The sequence below is a fragment of the Capricornis sumatraensis genome, chromosome 11 (assembly GCF_032405125.1).
Source record: "Capricornis sumatraensis isolate serow.1 chromosome 11, serow.2, whole genome shotgun sequence".
Lineage (NCBI taxonomy): Eukaryota > Metazoa > Chordata > Mammalia > Artiodactyla > Bovidae > Capricornis > Capricornis sumatraensis.
The window spans coordinates 94,773,137-94,791,979 of NC_091079.1; the positions used below are offsets into that span (position 1 = coordinate 94,773,137).

The 18,843-nt window shown below is 38.7% G+C and overlaps 1 protein-coding gene across 1 annotated transcript in view; it reads left to right on the forward strand.

Annotated features, from left to right (window-relative positions):
* CNGB3 (cyclic nucleotide gated channel subunit beta 3) overlaps nucleotides 1–18,843 on the forward strand; it is a 181,223-nt gene that overhangs the window by 18,413 nt on the left and 143,967 nt on the right. The window contains exon 3 of the mRNA XM_068983992.1: nucleotides 1,789–1,915. Coding sequence (XP_068840093.1) covers nucleotides 1,789–1,915 — 127 coding nt within the window. The remainder of the gene's footprint in view (nucleotides 1–1,788; nucleotides 1,916–18,843) is intronic.

An 18,843-nucleotide genomic window follows, 5' to 3' on the forward strand; every position in this document is an offset into this window, starting at 1 on the left:
TTATTCATTTTTCATGTTCTACTTCAATCCTAATATTCTTTGGGGGACAGGTATTCCTAGAAATTCATATGTGCACAAAATAGCTCATAGCCCTTTTTCGGTCCAGACTCCTTTGATGAGCTTGCGTTAACCCTAGATCTTCCCCATGGAAAAAAAGGCATACACAACATATAGTCTCAAGGGTTCCAGTCCAGGAATGTACTGGACATCCACAGCCAGAGGTTAAGAACTCTGCTTTAAAATACCATACAGTGATTGCCCCCAATATCTATAGACATTAGGAAAAAGAGTTGGCCATCCACTTTCTTAGGCAGCAATACGTGGCACAGTGTCAAAGATCTGGAAAATGATTGTGGGAGGTGGATAAAAAATAGATATGACTTGAGCCAAATACATAAGGAAAATTCTTCTCTTTATTTCTATTCAAGTTTTTTAGTACATAATGACATGTGGAAAGTGTGTTGTTTCCTATCTTCCAGCCAAAATTACTTTAATTTCAAAACAAAGGTAAATAGATGCAAAATGAAAAAAAAAATCATCTTGGAAAATCCAGGAGTTTGTTGTATATTGTGTTAGTCACTCAGCCATGTCTGACTCTTTGCAATCCCATGGACTATAACTCGCTAGGATCCTCTGTCCATGGAATTCTCCAGGCAAGAATACTGGGGTGGGTTGCTATTCTCTTCTCCAGGGGATCTTCCCAACCCAGGAATCAAACCCTGATCTGGCCGTATCGCAGGCAGATTTTTTACTGAGTCAGCAGATAATTTTTTTTAATTGCAAGTAATGACTTTATTCTTGAAACATGTTCTTGAAAAGCTTAGTATATTGAAAACTTTTAGATGGATCATAGCAATTTTGATATTAAAAGACTTGTATGATGAAAACTTTTGTAAAGTAAGTGATCATCTCCTCATTTATCAGTTTTGCATACCCAAATTTTCAATACTGTGTTGGCTTAAGTCTTTAAAATTAAAATGTACTATAATAAAATAAGAATCATTATTTGTGCTTTGATTTCATTTCCTAAACATAGTACATCCAATTAAAAATAAATTAGAAACTGAATAATGAATTAAATTGTATTCACTGTAATTCTTTGCTTCCTCTATATTTTCTTTTTATATTAAACAATTTACTTTCATTAAAATCTTCTCTAAAATTCAAATATTTACCCATGAATTGATTATTCTCTGGGTAAATTACAATTTAAACTATATTAATTGGAAATTGTATTTGTAGGTTTGAATGAAAAAATAAAAAATGAATCAAACACATGATTAGCTTGCGTTGGTTGTTCAGAAAAGAGGTTATAGCTAAAATGATCAAATCAAAAATCATTTTTATCAAAAAGCAAAATTAGAATGCAAAATTCTAAATACCAATGGCATCCTTTCTGCCTATTTTATTTTTCTGAATTTCTGATGAATCAATTTCAGCCATAAATTATGAATACTTTAGCAAACTGAAAATGCCTTTTGAATGTTAATTATGTTGAATATGAATCCTTATTAATCTCAGCTTTGCTGATATCAAAAAGAAATTATACCATGTGAAATTTTTGTTGCATAATGCACCACATTTAAGTGTATTTTTTAATCATTCTGAAGGTTCTGCGTGTTATTAACATCTCCTGAATAAGATCCTACTTTGTTCAGAGGAATCTGAGAGGAGGTGTTCTGGAGAAGATTATCCTGAAAAAACAAAGCAAGCATCATCTGCTGTCCAACACAGCTGTATTAAGAGTGGCATATATTCTTCTATTTATATGTTGTTTCTTTTCCACAGATAAAGTCTCTGAGAAAAATACACATGAAGATAAGACCACAAACCCTGACTCTCAAAATCCAACAGCATCAACTGGAGCAAAACCAGAGCAGAAGGAAATGGGGACAGGGAAAGAAGACTCGGTCAGGTAAGAACTCAATAAAGCACCTAATTCTGCACTCTGAGGTTCGAACAGCTAGTCCTCACGGAAATGACTGAGCGACTTTCACACTTGCCCGGTCCTCACTTTAGCTGAGCACAGGCCTGAGCACAGGCCGGGAGAACTACAGCAGTCACACGGCGCAGGGGACCCGGGCCGGAGCTACAGCATGGTTTCTGTCTGTCTAGCTCACTGTTCCTTAGCAGCCTGCCAAGGCCGCGAACCAGGACCTTTAGGCAGCCAGCTGGCCATAGTCCATAGCACACCAACAAAAACATTGCAGTCACGTGTCTGAGTCATTAATATCATCTTGCCAACAGCCTACATATTTACGAGACTTGAATTTTTTTAAAAGACTTGAAGAGAATGTATGATTCTTCTCTGAATTCACAAAGAAATAGCTACTTCAATACTGCAAACATTTTATTGTTCCAGAAGATTATTATTTCCTTTCATCTGCTAAAGAAAGTGTGATATGATAATCAAGAATAATTACAGAAAGAGATAGTCTTTATGCCACTGAAGGAATACAGTTATATAAATACTTCCCACAAAATTACTGGAAATATCTCAAAGAAAATGGCAGTTTCCATGTGAATCAGCGAATCCACAATAAAACCCAATCTGAAGCTCCTTCACTTGGCCACCGCTTGACATGTTATTATGTGTCTGCTGATCCAATTTGAATTGCTTGACTATAGTCAATATAATTGAAATAAGCGTACCCTTCTTATTTGTGAGGCAAGAAGCGCTGTCATTTCTAAAAAAGTGAAAAGCACCTTTGCTTCTCCTCCACTCCCTATTCCCACTTCTCTCCCAGCAGCCCTACTGTATTAAACTGTGAGCCGCCAAGAGGTGTTACAATGCTAATCTGGGACCCAGTGTATTGAGTTGAACAACAGGCATCAGAAAGAGTGCATTTTCAGTAAGTGTAGATTTGACTGTATAAGAAAATAAATTCAAGCTTACTCTACCGCACATACAAAAAATAGCTTGACAAAAATTAAACATGACATTTTATTTAGGCAGAGAGAAGATACTTAAACTCTGAAGTAAATATTAGACTCTCAAAACTGGGATAAGTATTTATATTATACCTGTAACGGTTGGCGTTTATAGACGGTTTACAGTCCTTCTGGTGAGCCACTGCTGTCTTTACTGCAAAGACAAGCCGCCAAGGCACAAAGAGGTTAATTAGTTCGCCTCTGGTCATAGGGTCAGCTCCGCCAAGACCAGACAGCGGAAGAGTCAGATCCCGGAGTGGAACTCTCCCTGCCTCCCACCAGTACACGTGCTGTTAATCAACAGCTAAACTTTTTGAACTGATCTCTCTTTCTAGCCTTTATTTTAGTATATTTTATTTTTTGTAACAACCAGGATGATAGGTAGTTTTTCAAAGGACTGAAGTGAAAGCCGTAACTAACATTTTTAGGGATGCATTCTTCTTCACCTAACAGAGTACTTTTACTTTTCTGAAGTATGAAAATGCAGACATTTCAGTTACTCAGAAAATGGGTCATATCTTAAACACACAGAACTCCTGGACATGGCCTTGTCTGTTACCCCAGTGCATAGTTCCTTCCCCTTCTTCCTATCTCTCTGCACCAGTCCCATTTCAGACTCTTGTACTCATGAACTGATAACTCTCTGGAATGTTTGATTATTCATTTGGTAATATGGGCTTCCCAGGTGACTCAGACAGTAAACAATTTACCTGCAATGCTGAAAACCTGGGTTCAATCCCTGGGTCAGGAAGAGGCCCTGGAGAAGGGAAGGACAACCCACTCCAGTTTTCTTGCCTGAAGAATCCCATGGGCAGAGGACCCTGGCAGGTGACATCCCACTGGGTCACAAGGAGTCAGACACAACTGAGTGACTAACACTTTCACTTTGCAATATAAGCAGCAAAATCTCTTGAGAATTACTGACAAACTGAGTAGACCCATGTTAGTTTAAAGCTCTGGCTTTATAGCCAAACACACTTTTCCTCAGGATTGCGGGAGAACCAGTTACATTGAAGGAGCAGCTTGAAAGGGTGTCTGGAAATTCCAGTGTCACTTTTGACTAATATGACTAGAAATCCTAATTTTAAATCCCGCGGAGGACTTACCAAAGCCTTCCTCTTTTGCTTTCACAGGCTTCAATGGTACCACATCTTGAGTCCTAGAGAGCAGAGGTTTTGTACATAACTAGAAAATATCAATGGTAAAATAAATTTCTATTAAAAGTATTATTTCACAACACTCTCAATGAGTAAAAATGATTTTGATATCTTCAGTTATTAAAAATCAACAACTTTACTTCACTCTGTATAATAGGCTCCAGTTTCATCCACCTCATTAGAACTGATTCAAATGTATTCTTTTTAATCGCTCCATTGTGTATATGTACCACGGCTTTCTTATCCATCCATCTGCTGATGGACATCTAGGTTGTTTCCATGTCCTGGCTATTATAAACAGTGCTGCGATGAACATTGGGGTACACGTGTCTCTTTCAATTCTGGTTTCCTCGGTGTGTATGCCCAGCAGTGAGATTGCTGGGTCATAAGGCAGTTCTATTTCCAGTTTTTTAAGGAATCTCCACACTGTTCTCCATAGTGGCTGTACTAGTTTGCATTCCCACCAACAGTATAGGAGGGTTCCCTTTTCTCCACACCCTCTCCAGCATTTATTGCTTGTAGACTTTTGGATCGCAGCCATTCTGACTGGTGTGAAATGGTACCTCATTGTGGTCTTGATTTGCATTGCTCTGATAATGAGTGATGTTGAGCGTCTTTTCATGTGTTTGTTAGCCATCTGTATGTCTTCTTTGGAGAAATGTCTGTTTAGTTCTTTGGCCCATTTTTTGATTGGGTCGTTTATTTTTCTGGAATTGATCTGCAGGAGTTGCTTGTATATTTTTGAGATTAGTTGTTTGTCAGTTGCTTCATTTGCTATTATTTTCTCCCATTCAGAAGGCTGTCTTTTCACCTTGCTTATAGTTTTCTTTGTTGTGCAGAAGCTTTTAAGTTTAATTAGGTATACTAATGCATATATATGGAATTTAGAAAGATGGTAACAATAACCCTGTATGCGAGACAGCAAAAGAGACACAGATGTATAGAACAGGCTTTTGGACTCTGTGGGAGAGGGAAAGGGTGGGATGATTTGGGAGAATGGCATTGAAACATGTATAATATCATATATGAAATGAATCGCCAGTTCAGGTTTGATGCATGATACTGGATGGTTGGGGCTGGTACACTGGGACGACCCAGAGAGATGGTATGGGGTGGGAGGAGGGAGGGGAGTTCAGGATGGGGAACACATATACACCCATGGCGGATTCATGTTGATGTATGGCAAAACCAATACAATAGTGTAAAGTAATTAACCTCCAATTAAAATAAATAAATTTATATTTAAAAAATTCAACAACTTTAAACCTGGGCAAGGTCAGGTTTTAAAAAGCTTCTTCTCCTTGAAAAACATTAAGGATTTGATTAATTGCAGGTGCTAAATATAGAAGCTGTGTGAATGACACTCTCACCTTAACTTTTTGAACTTAAAAAAGTGAGATTATCAATAAATAAAACTTGAAGCCAGGTTTTTTACTCTAAGTGCATCTATTTTATCCTCTGACCTAAGCCATGGGTTGAATAGGAATTATGCGTCTAAGCTGATTGATTAGTATTGGGGAGAATGCTTGTTGTAGATTTTTCTGACTTTGTGTGTAAAGTACACTGTGATAGTATTGATTATGCCTTTAGTTTCTGTCACACTTAGCAAAAGATATGCCAGAGGTAGATAACAAGAGAACCAACAGGATATAGATATAAATATATTTTTAACAACAAGATTGTTGTTGTTCAGTCAATCAATCATGCCCATCTCTTTGTGACCCCATGGACTGCAGCATGCCAGGCTTCCCTGTCCTTCACCATCTCCTGGAGCTTGCTCTAACTCATGTCCATCAAGTCAGTGATGCCATCCACCCGTCTCATTCTCTGTCATCCCCTTCTCCTCCTGCCTTCAATCTTTCCCAGCATCAGGGTCTTTTCCAGTGAGCCAGTTAGTTCTTCACATCAGGAGGCCAAAGTATTGGAGCTTCAGCTTCAGTATCAGTCCTTCCAAGGTATATTCAGGTTTGATTTCCTTTAGCATTGATAGGTTTGATCTCCTTGCAGTCCAAGGGACACTGAAGAATTTTCTCCAACACGACAGTTAAAAAGAATCAGTTCTTCAATGCTGCGCCTTCTTTATAGCCCAGCTCTCACATCCATACATGACTACTGGAAAAACCATAGCTTTGACTAGATGCATCTTTGTTGGCAAAATAATGTCTCTGCTTTTTAATATGCTGTCCAGTTTTGTCATAGCTTTTCTTCCAAGGAGCAAGTGTCTTTTAATCTCATGACTGCAGTCACCATCTGCAGGGATTTTGGAGCCCAAGAAAAGAAAGTGAGTGACTGTTTCCCCATCTATTTATCATGAAGTGATGGGCCCGGATGCCATGATCTTCGTTTTCTGAATATTGAGTTTTAAGCCAAATTTTTCACTCTCTTCTTTTGCCTTCATCAAAAAGCTCTTTAGTTCCTCTTTGCTTTCTGCCATAAGGGTGGTGTCATCTGCATATCTGAGGTTATTGATATTTCTCCCAGCAATCTTGATTCCAGTTTGTGCTTCATCCAGCCCAGCATTTTGCATGATGTACACGGCATATAAGTTAAATAAGCAGGGTGACAATATACAGCCTTGACATACTCCTGTCCCAATTTGAAACTAGTCTGTTGTTCCATGTCTAGTTCTAACTGTTGCTTCTTAACTTGCATACAGGTTTCACAGGAAGCAGTTAAGGTGGTCTGGTATTACTGTCTCTCTTTTTTGTTTTTTTTTTCATTCTTTTTTTTTTTTAATTTTAAAATCTTTAATTCTTACATGTGTTCCCAAACATGAACCCCCCTCCCACCTCCCTCCGCATAACATCTCTGTGGGTCACCCCCATGCACCAGCCCCAAGCATGCTGTATCCTGCGTCAGACATAGACTGGCGATTCAATTCTTACATGATAGTATACATGATAGAATGCCATTCTCCAAAATCACCCCACCCTCTCCCTCTCCCTCTGAGTCCAAAAGTCTGTTATACACAGCCGTGTCTTTTTTCCTGTCTTGCATACAGGGTCGTCATTGCCATCTTTCTAAATTCCATATATATGTGTTAGTATACTGTATTGGTATTTTTCTTTCTGGCTTACTTCACTCTGTATAATCGGCTCCAGTTTCATCCATCTCATCAGAACTGATTCAAATGAATTCTTTTTAACGGCTGAGTAATGTCTCTTTAAGAATCGTCCAGTTTGTTGTGATCCACACTGTCAAAGGCTTTAGTGTAGTCAATGAAGCAGAAGTAGATGTTTTCTGGAATTCTCTTGCTTTGTCTATGATCCAATGGATGCTGGCAATTTGATCTCTGGTTCCTCTGCCCTTTCTAAATTCAGCTTGTACATCTGAAAGTTCATGTTCACATACTGTTGAAGCCTGGCATGGAGAATTTTGAGCATTACTTTGCTAGCATGTGAAATGAGTGCGATAGTGTGGTAGTTTGAACATTCTTTAGCATTGCCCTTCTTTGGGATTAGAATGAAAACACACCTTTTCCAGTCTTGTGTATAAACAAGACTTTCTGTATATAAAGAGGTTTATTTTAAGGAATTGTCTCCCATGATAATGGAGGCTGGGAAGTCCCAACATCACCAATCAGTGAGCTAGAGACCCAGGAGAGCCCATGACATAGTTCAGGTCTAAATCTGAAAGTCTCAGGATTGATGGTACAATTCCAGTTCGAAAGCTGGCAAGCTCAAGACTCCAGAAGGCACAAAGAGCCTGAATGCAGGAAGAGCTCTTGTCCCTGCCAGGAGGAGCCCCTCTCACTCACAGGAGGGTCCGCCTGTTTGTTCTGGTCATGCAGGCCCTCAACTGATTGGACACACAGCTGTGTGCTCTGGCTGTGGCTGTGAGGGTGTTTTGAATGACTTTAACAGTTGAATATGTAGACTAAGTAAAGCAGAGTGCCCTCTCTAACGTAAGTGGCCCTCATCAGATCAGTTGAGGGCCTGCGTAAGTAGAACAAAACGGCTGACCCTCCTGTGAATGCGAGACTCCTCCTGGCGGGGACAGGAGCTCTTCCTGCCTTCAGACTCTGTGCCTCCTGGGGTCTTGAGCTTGCCAGCTTTCAAACTGGAATTATGCCATCAATCCTGAGACTTTCAGATTTAGACCTGAACTATGTCATGGGCTCTCCTGGGTCTCTAGGTGGTCCTAGTGGCAAAGAACCCACCTCCCAAAGCAGGAGACGTAAGAGGTGCAGATTCGATCCCTGAGAAGATTCCCTGGAGGAGGGCTTGGCAATCCACTCCAATATTCTTGCCTGGAGAATCTCATGGACAGAGGAGCCTGGCAGGACATGGTCCATAGGATTGCAAAGAGTTGGTCTTAACTGTCGTGACCTGGCTCTCATGCACAAATACCTGGGACCCTGTGGCCCAGGGTAGGTGACACATACTATTAATTATCACACCATCTCCATTACTCACATAAAGCAGTTGAGACTATACAAGTCCTTGTTTTTCTGATGCTAAAATATGGTCTTTTCTCACCATTTCACAGCCCTCTCTAACCTGCAATGGACTGAATGTTTGTGCTCCTTCAAAATTCACGTGCTCAAACCCTAACCCCCAATGTGATAGTGTTAGAAGACTGGGTCTTTAGGAGGTGGACTCCATCATAAATGAAATTCTTGCCCTTATAAAGAGGCCCTTGAGAGCCCTCTTGTCCTCTTTCCACTGTGAGAGAATACAAGAATCCTATAAAACAGAAGAGAGCTCTCACCAGGACCCAACTATGCTGGCACAGTGATCTCAGACTCCCAACCTCCAGAACTGTGAGAAATGAATTTCAGTTGTTTACATGCTACCAGTCCATTGTATTTGTTATAGCAATCTAAACTGAGAAAGACATCACCCAACTCTTTAACTTACAGCCTCAGTATGCTTAGACATACACAACAATGACCTTCCTCATTATGCCACAGAAGAGAAATTCTAATGTTAACTATTTACAAAGTTAGGCCACATGTTTAAAAAATATTCTCTTTTCTCAAATATAGTTTTGTGAGGATAGAGGAGTATGAATATATGCCAAAGCCAAACTGACATATTATTTATGTCTATTAGCTCTTTATGCAAACACAAAAAGGTGAGTAAAGTTTATATTATTATTATAAAGATGTGAATTCATAAAATAAAATCACTATTGCGATCCTGTGATTTTTTTTAATCCAACTCCCAAAAAGTTTCTAAATATAGCCTAAAATTAATTTTCTAGCCATAGTAATAGTACTTATCTCAGATACATGTCAGCCCAGGAGGAGACTTCTTTTCAAGATATCCAAGTATTACATGTCTACCTTTCTGACTCCATTCTGAATCCATTTGTGGTAAAGTAGTTTCTTTCTTTTTATATTTATTATTTTTTATATCATTTCAGAATTTTTGTGAACTGTTTAGCCAAGGGGAAAATGTTCTTTGCAAATATTCCCAGGAAAAAAAAAGCAGCAAACTCATTATCTTGTCAGATGAATCATTTAGCTTCTAAAAGACATGGGGTTCACCCCTGGAAAGTTCCAGTGATGCCGTTTGTCCATTACTAAGAAAAACAGCCTGTTTCTGGCATTCCATCTCAGCACAGTCTTATTTTTTAATATAAAAAAGTGTATTTTGATGGACGCTAATGAATAGCAAGCAAAAGAAGATGTGTTTTGCCTGGAAATGTCAAATAGCTATGTCTGAACAGGAGACAACGTTGAATGCCTGATAGGTTAAGTGGTTGAATGACGAACAAGCAAGTGAGTGAAAAGTTCAGTGCCCCTGGCGGGGTGCACTGCAAGACTGGCTTTTACCGTCTAGTATATGGCTTTTCATCGCCGCCGCTACCCATCATGCCAAGAAGGAAGGTTATTTCTTTGAATAGTCTTCTTTGTTCGTAATAGCAATCAGTCTCTATTTGGGTGGTTTTCAAATAGGCAGTACTTCACAGCAGGGACAATGAGAACAGAATAGAATCCAGAGTCTTATCAGCACTCATAAACACTGATGTTCATTGTCTTGTAGCTAGAAAAGGCAAGAATCACTGCCAGAAAGACACTTAAAAATCCATATGTGACTTTATTATTGAAGTAGAAAAAGAATGGCAGCTATCAAGTTTACAAAACAAAATACAATTGATACTGTAAAAGTGTATAAGATCGTAGAAACCATAAAATCAGCTACCCATTTGCTGATTTTATGAGATGAATAATAAAGAATGATGCACCATTACACTTGCTGCTGCTGCTAAGTCGCTTCAGTCGTGTCCAACTCTGTGCGACCCCATAGCTGGCAGCCCACCAGGTTCCACCATCCCTGGGATTCTCCAGGCAAGAACACTGGAGTGGGTTGCCATTTTAACCCCTATTAAAATTTGCCTCTACGGTAAGCAATACTTTTATAATTAGGCATTGCAAACACTTTTAACAACAGATTGGCAACTCATATTAATAATGATTGCTGACTATATTTCTAGCAATATGGCAGACTAAATATTTATATTAATAGAAAACTCTTTGAGGAGAATGTAATTAAATCTACTAGGTAAAATGCAAAACCTACATTTGAAAGCATTCCCCAGCTAGTGAAAAATAAATTCTTCTGATAGAAAGTTTTAGAAACTGGGTGTTTGCCTTGAGGATTTTTTGAAACTCTACAACTTAGATCTGAGTTGAAATATATCACTAGTGAAATAAAACCTGGGATTAAACTGGATGTAAAAACAGATTGGAAATTCTTTCATAAAACTAGAATTCCACCAGGTAACCCACTGAAGAGTAAACTATTTCTCAGAGAGAAAAAGCTTGAGTAATACTTGGCCTTTGTCCTGATTTTGAGTGGGAAAAATGGAAGAAATTTAAAACTGGGGAGGAAGGCAGGGGATGGGGAAGAAAAGAGGAAAGAAAAGGGAAGGAGATGAAAGGGAAAGGAAGAAAAGGAAAAGGAAGAAAAAAAATTATTAGCCACAAGTCAGTATTCATATAAGCCTGGAACCAAGATTCTTATACTATCTGTATCCTAAAAAAAAAAAATTGAAGCTAAAAAACATTTTAAATAATTAAGTTTGAAAGCCCAGATATCTTCAAAAATCCAACAAAACTTGGAAGATAGTAAACCTTAAAACCACATCTCAAAATATCCCTATCGATAAAAGTCCAATTTTAGTCCAATTTATTCAAAAATTACTAAACATATGAGGAAATAAATAACTATGAACAACATTGCAGAAGCAACAAACTGCAGAATCAGACTCTTAAAAACCTACAGAGGATAAAATTACACAAAATAGTATATTGCATAAAATAAGTATGCTATATATATTAAATGGAGAAGGAAATGGCACCCCACTCCAGTACTCTTGCCTGGAAAATCCCATGGATGGAGGAGCCTGGTGGGCTGCAGTCCATGGGGTCGCTGAGGGTCGGACACGACTGAGTGACTTCACTTTCACTTTTCACTTTCATGCATTGGAGAAGGAAATGGCAACCCACTCCAGTGTTCTTACCTGGAGAATCCCTAGGACAGGGAGCTAGAAAAGATTGAAAATAAGACAAGAAACATCAAACAAGAATTTGTCAGAACTGACGAGGTATTTTTGCAAATTAACTGAGAAAAACATCTAGAAATAAAAAATATAACCTCTAAAATTAGCAAGTTAGTGAGCTAGACCACAGATTAGAGAGTTGAAGAGCTAGCAAAGTGGGTGACAAATTGGAAGAAATCACCCAAACTTTCACCAGAAAGAAAAAGGATAAAAGCTATGAGCAATAGATTAAAATTAAGAAGTGTGGAGGCAAGCATGAAAAGATAGAAAATGCATATAATCAGAATTCCAGAAAAAAAGATAATAAATAGAATGGTGGAGAATAAACATTCAAAGAGATATTCAAAGAGTTTTTATTCCAATCCCAAAGAAAGGCAATGCCTAAGAATGTTCAAATTACCGTACAATTGCACTCATTTCACATTTCTAACAATATGATGCTCAAAATCCTTCAAGCTAGGCTTCAGTATACATGAACAACTTTCAGATGTACAAGCTGGATTTAGAAAAGGCAGAGGAACCAGAGATCAAATGGCTAACATCCACTGGATCACAGAAACAGACAAGGGAATTCCAAAAAAATTCTGCCTCTGCTTCTCTGACTATGCTAGCCTTTGACTATGAATCACAACTAATGTGGAAAATTCTTAAAGATGTGGAAATACCAGACCACCTTACCTGTCTTCTGAGAAACCTATATGTGGGTTAAGTTCTCTCCGTAGAACTGGACATGGAAGTGACTAGTTCCCAGTTGGTAATGGAGTACAACAAGGATGTATATTGTCACCCTCCTTTGTCCATAGGATTCTCCAAGTTAAGAGTACTGGAGTGGGTTGCCATTCCCTTCTCCAGGGGATCTTCCAGACCCAGAGATCAAATCCCAGTCTCCTGCATTGCAGGCAGATTCTTTACTGTCTGCGCCACCAGGGAAGTCAGAATGTACATGCAGAGTACATTATGTGAAATGCCGTGCTTGATGACTCACGAGCTAGAATCAAGATTCCCGGAAGTAATATCGACAACCTCAGATATGCAGATGATGCCACTTTAATGGTAGAAAGTGAGGAGGAACTAAAGAGCCTCTTGATGAAGGTGAAAGAGAAAAGTAGAAAAGCTGGCTTAGAAGTCAACATTCAAAAAGCAAAGATTATGGCAAATAGATGCAGAAAAAGTGGAAGCAGTTACAGATTTTATCTTTTTGGCTTCCAAAGTCATTGTGGATGGTGACTGCAGTTATGAAATTAAAAGACACTTGCTCCCTTGGAAGAAAAGCTATAACAAACCTAGGCAACATATTAAAAAGCAGAGACATCACTTGGCCAACAAAGATCCATAAAAGCTATCATTTTTCCAGTGGTCAGGTACAGTTGTGAGAGTTGGACTATAAAGAAGGCTGAGCACTGAAGAAATGACGCTTTTGAGCTGTGGTTCTGGAGAAGACTGTTGAGAGTCCCTTGGACAGCAAGGAGATCAAACCAGTCCATCCTAAAGGAAATCAGTCCTGAATATTCACTGGAAAGACTGATGCTGAATCTGAAGCTCCAATACTCTGGCCACCTGATGCCAATAGCCGACTCATTGGAAAAGACCCTGATGCTGGGAAAGATTGAGGGCAGGAGGAGAAGGAGACAACAGAGGATGAGATGGTTGGATGGCATCACTGACTCAAAGAACATGAGACTGAGCAAACTCAAGGTATAGTGAAGGACAAGGATGCCTGGCATGCTGCAGTTCATCGAGTCACAAAGAGTCAGACATGACTTAGATACTGAACAGCAACAAATCCTAAATATATTCTAGTAAAACTTAAAAGTACAAAAGACAAAACAAAAAAGATTTTAATTAAAAAAATACAGGCCACATAAAATAGGAAAAATAAACTAATATCTGACTTAACTGTAACAGTGGAAACTAGTAGACAGGAGAATAACATTATCATGTTTGTAAAAGTAATAGTCTAGAGTTGTCTACCTGGTGAAATTCTTATTCAAAAATGATCATAAAACTGAGATACTTTCAGTGAAGCGAAAAGAAGAGAGCTTAGAAATGTTTTAATGTATACTTTAGGAAAAAAAAAAACTATCTGAGGAAGAAATACTCACACTGGGGTAGTCAGAGATCAGACAAGAAAAAAAATTTATTGCAAATATTTCAATAAAAATACCAACTGTTCATTTAACTAATAAATAGTTAATTTAACATTAATCTATTATACTTAATTCTACATTATTATTCTAAATATTATACAAAGAATTCTGCAGTTTAAGAATTGTTGTAAGAGGTAGGAGAGCTGCCTGTAAGTTCAAGGGTGGAAATTGCAATCCAGAAATTAGAAAAGTGCAGAAATTAGCTGCCAGTGCCACAGCTGCCCCTTAATTTCAAAGGAGCAGACTGGCAGTAGAATATAGATTCTGAAGAAGGCTTAAGAAGATCTGCTGATTCTGAGGAAATATGCTCTGGTCTTCTGCCAGACAACAACTTCCTTTTAACTTTCAAATTGCCTACAAAAGTCTCTCATTGGTGGAATTTAAATCAGAACCCTTCTGGCAGAGGAGTCTTAAAAATAAGGTTCCCAGGCCTTCAGACAGTGCAATAACATGGAAGAGTGTATAAGGAGCAGAAATGCTACTGATTGCAAATAGACAATTCAGCACAGAGATTCAATAAAAAATGAATGAAGGAAAACATGTGGACAAACAGAAGCAGACACTGACACCGTGAAATAATCATGAAAGTGAAATGTTAGTTGCTCAGCCACGTTCAACGCTTTGCAACCACATGGACTGTAGCCCGCCAGGCTCCTCCATCCATGGGATTCTCCAGGCAAGAATGCCGGAGTCGGTCGCCATGCCCTTCTCAGGGGATCTTCCCAACCCAGGGATTGAACCTGGGTCTCCTGCACTGCAGGCGGATTCTTGACCATCTGAGCCACCAGCGAAATAATTACAATAATGTCTAAACTGAAGGAGAAGGCAATGGCAACCCACTCCAGTACTCTTGCCTGGAAAATCCCATGGACAGAGGAGCCTGGTGGGCTGAAGGTAAAAACTGAGGTAGAACTGAACTATTTCCTTCAGAGTAAGGTGATTACATACAAAGAATTAAGAATTCGATCAAGTTTAGAACTTCCTAGTGAAGCACGCATGTTAAAATATATTTGAAAAACACTAATTTAATTAAAACCTACACTAAATATATATGATTTTTATATTATGAGATGATAGACAAGAGACAGAGAGAACACTGAGTAATTACGTCAATTACAAATGAAACTGATGATTCCAGCTCCTTGATGGCTGAGTTTAAAATATGACTTTTTGTTTATTAATAGTTTTTTTTAAATTCATTAGGTATATAGTATATTTGAATGACACAACTGACAAATTAAACATAAAAGAAATTTAGAGAACCCTTATATCCAGTAACTGAAGGATAAATACTTAATTCAAGCTTAAATAGAACATTACAAAAATTCACAATATACTGCCGAGGTACACCATAAAATCTCCCAGGAGCTCCTTAAAAATACAAATATCTGTGTGCTACTCCCAATGATACTGATTTTACTGGTCTGGAGTGGGTCTTTAACATGTCTAAAAACCTCCTCAGGTAATTCCACCATCCATCCAGGGCAAAGAACCATTTCACTAGGAGTGACCATTTCTCAAGTTGAGACTTATCGTGAGTCTTAATTAGTTTTAACGATTTCACATTGAATATATTTCTAACTACTATGCAGTAAAGTTAGAAGTTAATTTTTAAGAAACTAAAATTTTGAAAAAGTGTCACATAATAAAAGAAATTTAAAACACACTTTTAAGTGACCCTTGGGTCAACAAATAAATCATTAGTGAAACTAGAAAATATGTAGAAAGGAATAACAATGAAAATATGGCACACCACACTTACAGAATAATAAAGACACTATCCCCAGTGGATCAGATGATAGAGAATCAACCTTCAATGCAGGAGACACAGGAGACACAAGTTTCATCCCTGGGTCAGGAAGATCTCCTGGAGAAGGAAATGGAAAACCAATCCAGTATTCTTGCCTGAAATATCCCATGGACAGGGGAGCCCAGAGGACAATAGTCCAAAAGATCACAAAGAGTTGAATACAACTGAGCAACAAACACACACAGACACACACTCCAGAAGTTGTTATTTAGTTGCTAAATCGTGTCCAACTATTTTATGACCACCAGGCTTCCCTGTCTATGAGATTATCCTGGCAAGACTAGTGGAGTGGGTTGCCATTTCCTTCTCCAGTGGATCTTCCTGACTCAGGGATCCAACCAACATCTGCTTGGCAGGTGAATTTGTTACCACAGAGCCATCAGGTAATTAACTAGCATAGAGTAAAACCATTATATCATGTAATCCCAGAAGTAAAACAGTAATTCTGACCCTCAATATGGTTCTATTTAAAACGCCATCTTGACCTCAAACAATTATTATTAGTATATATATTGAGAAATCTGTATGCAGGTCAGGAAGCAACAGTTAGAACTGGACATGGAAAAACAGACTGGTTCCAAATAGAAAAAGGAGTACGTCAAGGCTGTATATTGTCACCCTGCTTATTTAACTTCTATGCAGAGTACATCATGAGAAATGCTGGGCTGGAAGAAGCACAAGCTGGAATCAAGATTGCCGGGAGAAATATCAATAACCTCAGATATGCAGATGACACCACCCTTACGGCAGAAAGTGAAGAGGAACTAAAAAGCCTCTTGGTGAAAGTGAAAGAAGGGAGTGAAAAAGTTGCCTTAAGGCTCCACATTCAGAAAATGAAGATCATGGCATCCGGTCCCATCACTTCATGGGAAATAGATGGGGAAACAGTGGAAACAGTGGCTGACTTTATTTTTTTTGGCTCCAAAATCACTGCAGATGGTGATTGCAGCCATGAAATTAAAAGATGCTTACTCCTTGGAAGAAAAGTTACAACCAACCTAGATAGCATATTCAAAAGCAGAGACATTACTTTGCCAACTAAGGTCCGTCTAGTCAAGGCTATGGTTTTTCCAGTAGTCATGTATGGATGTGAGAATTGGACTGTGAAGAAGGCTGAGTGCCAAAAAATTGATGCTTTTGAACTGTGGTGTTGGAGAAGGCTCTTGAGAGTCCCTTGGACTGCAAGGGGATCCAACCAGTCCATTCTGAAGTAGATCAACCCTGGGATTTCTTTGGAAGGAATGATGCTAAAGCTTAAGCTCCAGTACTTTGGCCACCTTATGCGAAGAGTTGACTCATTGGAAAAGACTCTGATACTGGGAGGGATTGGGGGCAGGAGGAGAAGGGGATGACAGAGGATGAGATGGCTGGATGGCATCACGGACTCAATGGACATGAATCTGAGTGAACTTCAGGAGTTGGTGATGGACAGGGAGGCCTGGCGTGCTGCGATTCATGGGGTCGCAGAGAGTCAGACACAACTGAGTGACTGAACTGAACTGAACTGATATATACATATGCAATATAATATCCATTTATTATGTATACATTATTCAAATCAACATTCAGAAAACTAAGATCATGGGATCTGGTCCCATCACTTCATTGGAAATAGATGGGGAAACAGTGGAAACAGTGTCAGACTTTTTTGGTGGGGGCCTCCAAATTCACTGCAGATGGTGATTGCAGCCATGAAACTGAAAGACGCTTACTCCTTGGAAGAAAAGTTATGACCAACCTAGACAACATATTAAAAGCAGAGACATTACTTTGCCAACAAAGGTCCATCTAATCAAGGCTATGGTTTTTCCAGTGGTCACATATGGATGTGAGAGTTGGACTATAAAGAAAGCTGAGCGCTGAAGAATTGATGCTTTTGAACTGTGGTGTTGGAGAAGACTCTTGAGAGTCCCTTGGACTGCAAGGGGATCCAACCAGTCCATTCTAAAGGAGATCAGTCCTGGGTGTTCATTGGAAGAACTGATGCTAAAGCTGAAACTCCAGTACTTTGGCCACCTGATGGGAAGAACTGACTCACTTGAAAAAACCCTGATGCTGTGAAAGATTGAAGGTGGGAAGAGAAGGGGACGACAGAGGATGAGATAGTTGGATGGCATCATTGACTTGATGGACATGAGTGTGAGTAAACTCCAGGAGTCGGTGATGGATGGGAGGCCTGGCATGCTGCAGTCCATGGGGTTGCAGAGTCGGACACGACTGAGCAACTGAACTGAATTGATTCATATTCATATAATAAATGTGTATGTGTGTACTAGGTTATTTCAGTTGTGTCCAAACTTCTCTGTCCATGGGCTTCTCCAGGCAAGAATACTGACGTGGGTTGCCATTTGCTTCTCCAAATAAATATGTTTATTTGGTGACATACTACCTGCTAGAGTCTACATCTATGCTCTCTACTCTTAAAAGTCAAAAATACTGCTGCCAGAAATTACATGTGGCATGTGAAGATGGAACAGACCAGTATCAGAAACAGCAAGAGCAACATACTGGTAGGCAGTCAGACATGAGTCAGCAAACAAAAGACAAATTTAAGAACATACATAGCTGTCTTGAGAGTGGTACAAGCCTACAGACATGGTTTGTGGTCCTATTTAAATCACTTCAGTCTTTATCATGGATTGATATCACTCATTATCAGGCAAATCCACTGCCTGTTGCCATAGAAAACCAGAGCAGACAGAACTTGTGTCTACCTTCTGTTTTTATTTGCCTTAGAACTAAGGAAATTAGACAAATTTTATAATAATTTTTTCACCAAAATCATGATTTAAAAAAAAAAAAATGAGTCTTCTTACCTGGTACAGTGAAGGAAAACATAGGATAATTAGCAGATTGATTGAAAGTTTTTTAAAAATTATGCAGAACACAGCTACCATCTCTGCTTTAAAAGGGTAGGCAAGTTCTAAACAAGTTCACTGTTAAAAAATATAATTCCACTATAAAGTTAGAGATGTGGTCCACAGGGAAAACATTCATTAATGCTCTTCCCAACGTGAAGCCCATATAGAAGAAAAGAGTCAAAATGGTAAGAACATTTTGTGGATTATAATTAATAAATTTGTGTGTTTCCTTTCCGTATTCTTTTGCTATTTTTAGGATTTGGATTTATATTGTAGTATTTTTAGATATTGTATTTAGATATTTTGGATACCTTTTGTCTGATATTATTTAATAAGCAGTCTTCCGTGTGAATAGCATGTTTTTGTAGCCAAACACATTCTCTTTAATGCATCTGTAACAGTCCAAATGTGCATTAATGGCAAGAGTC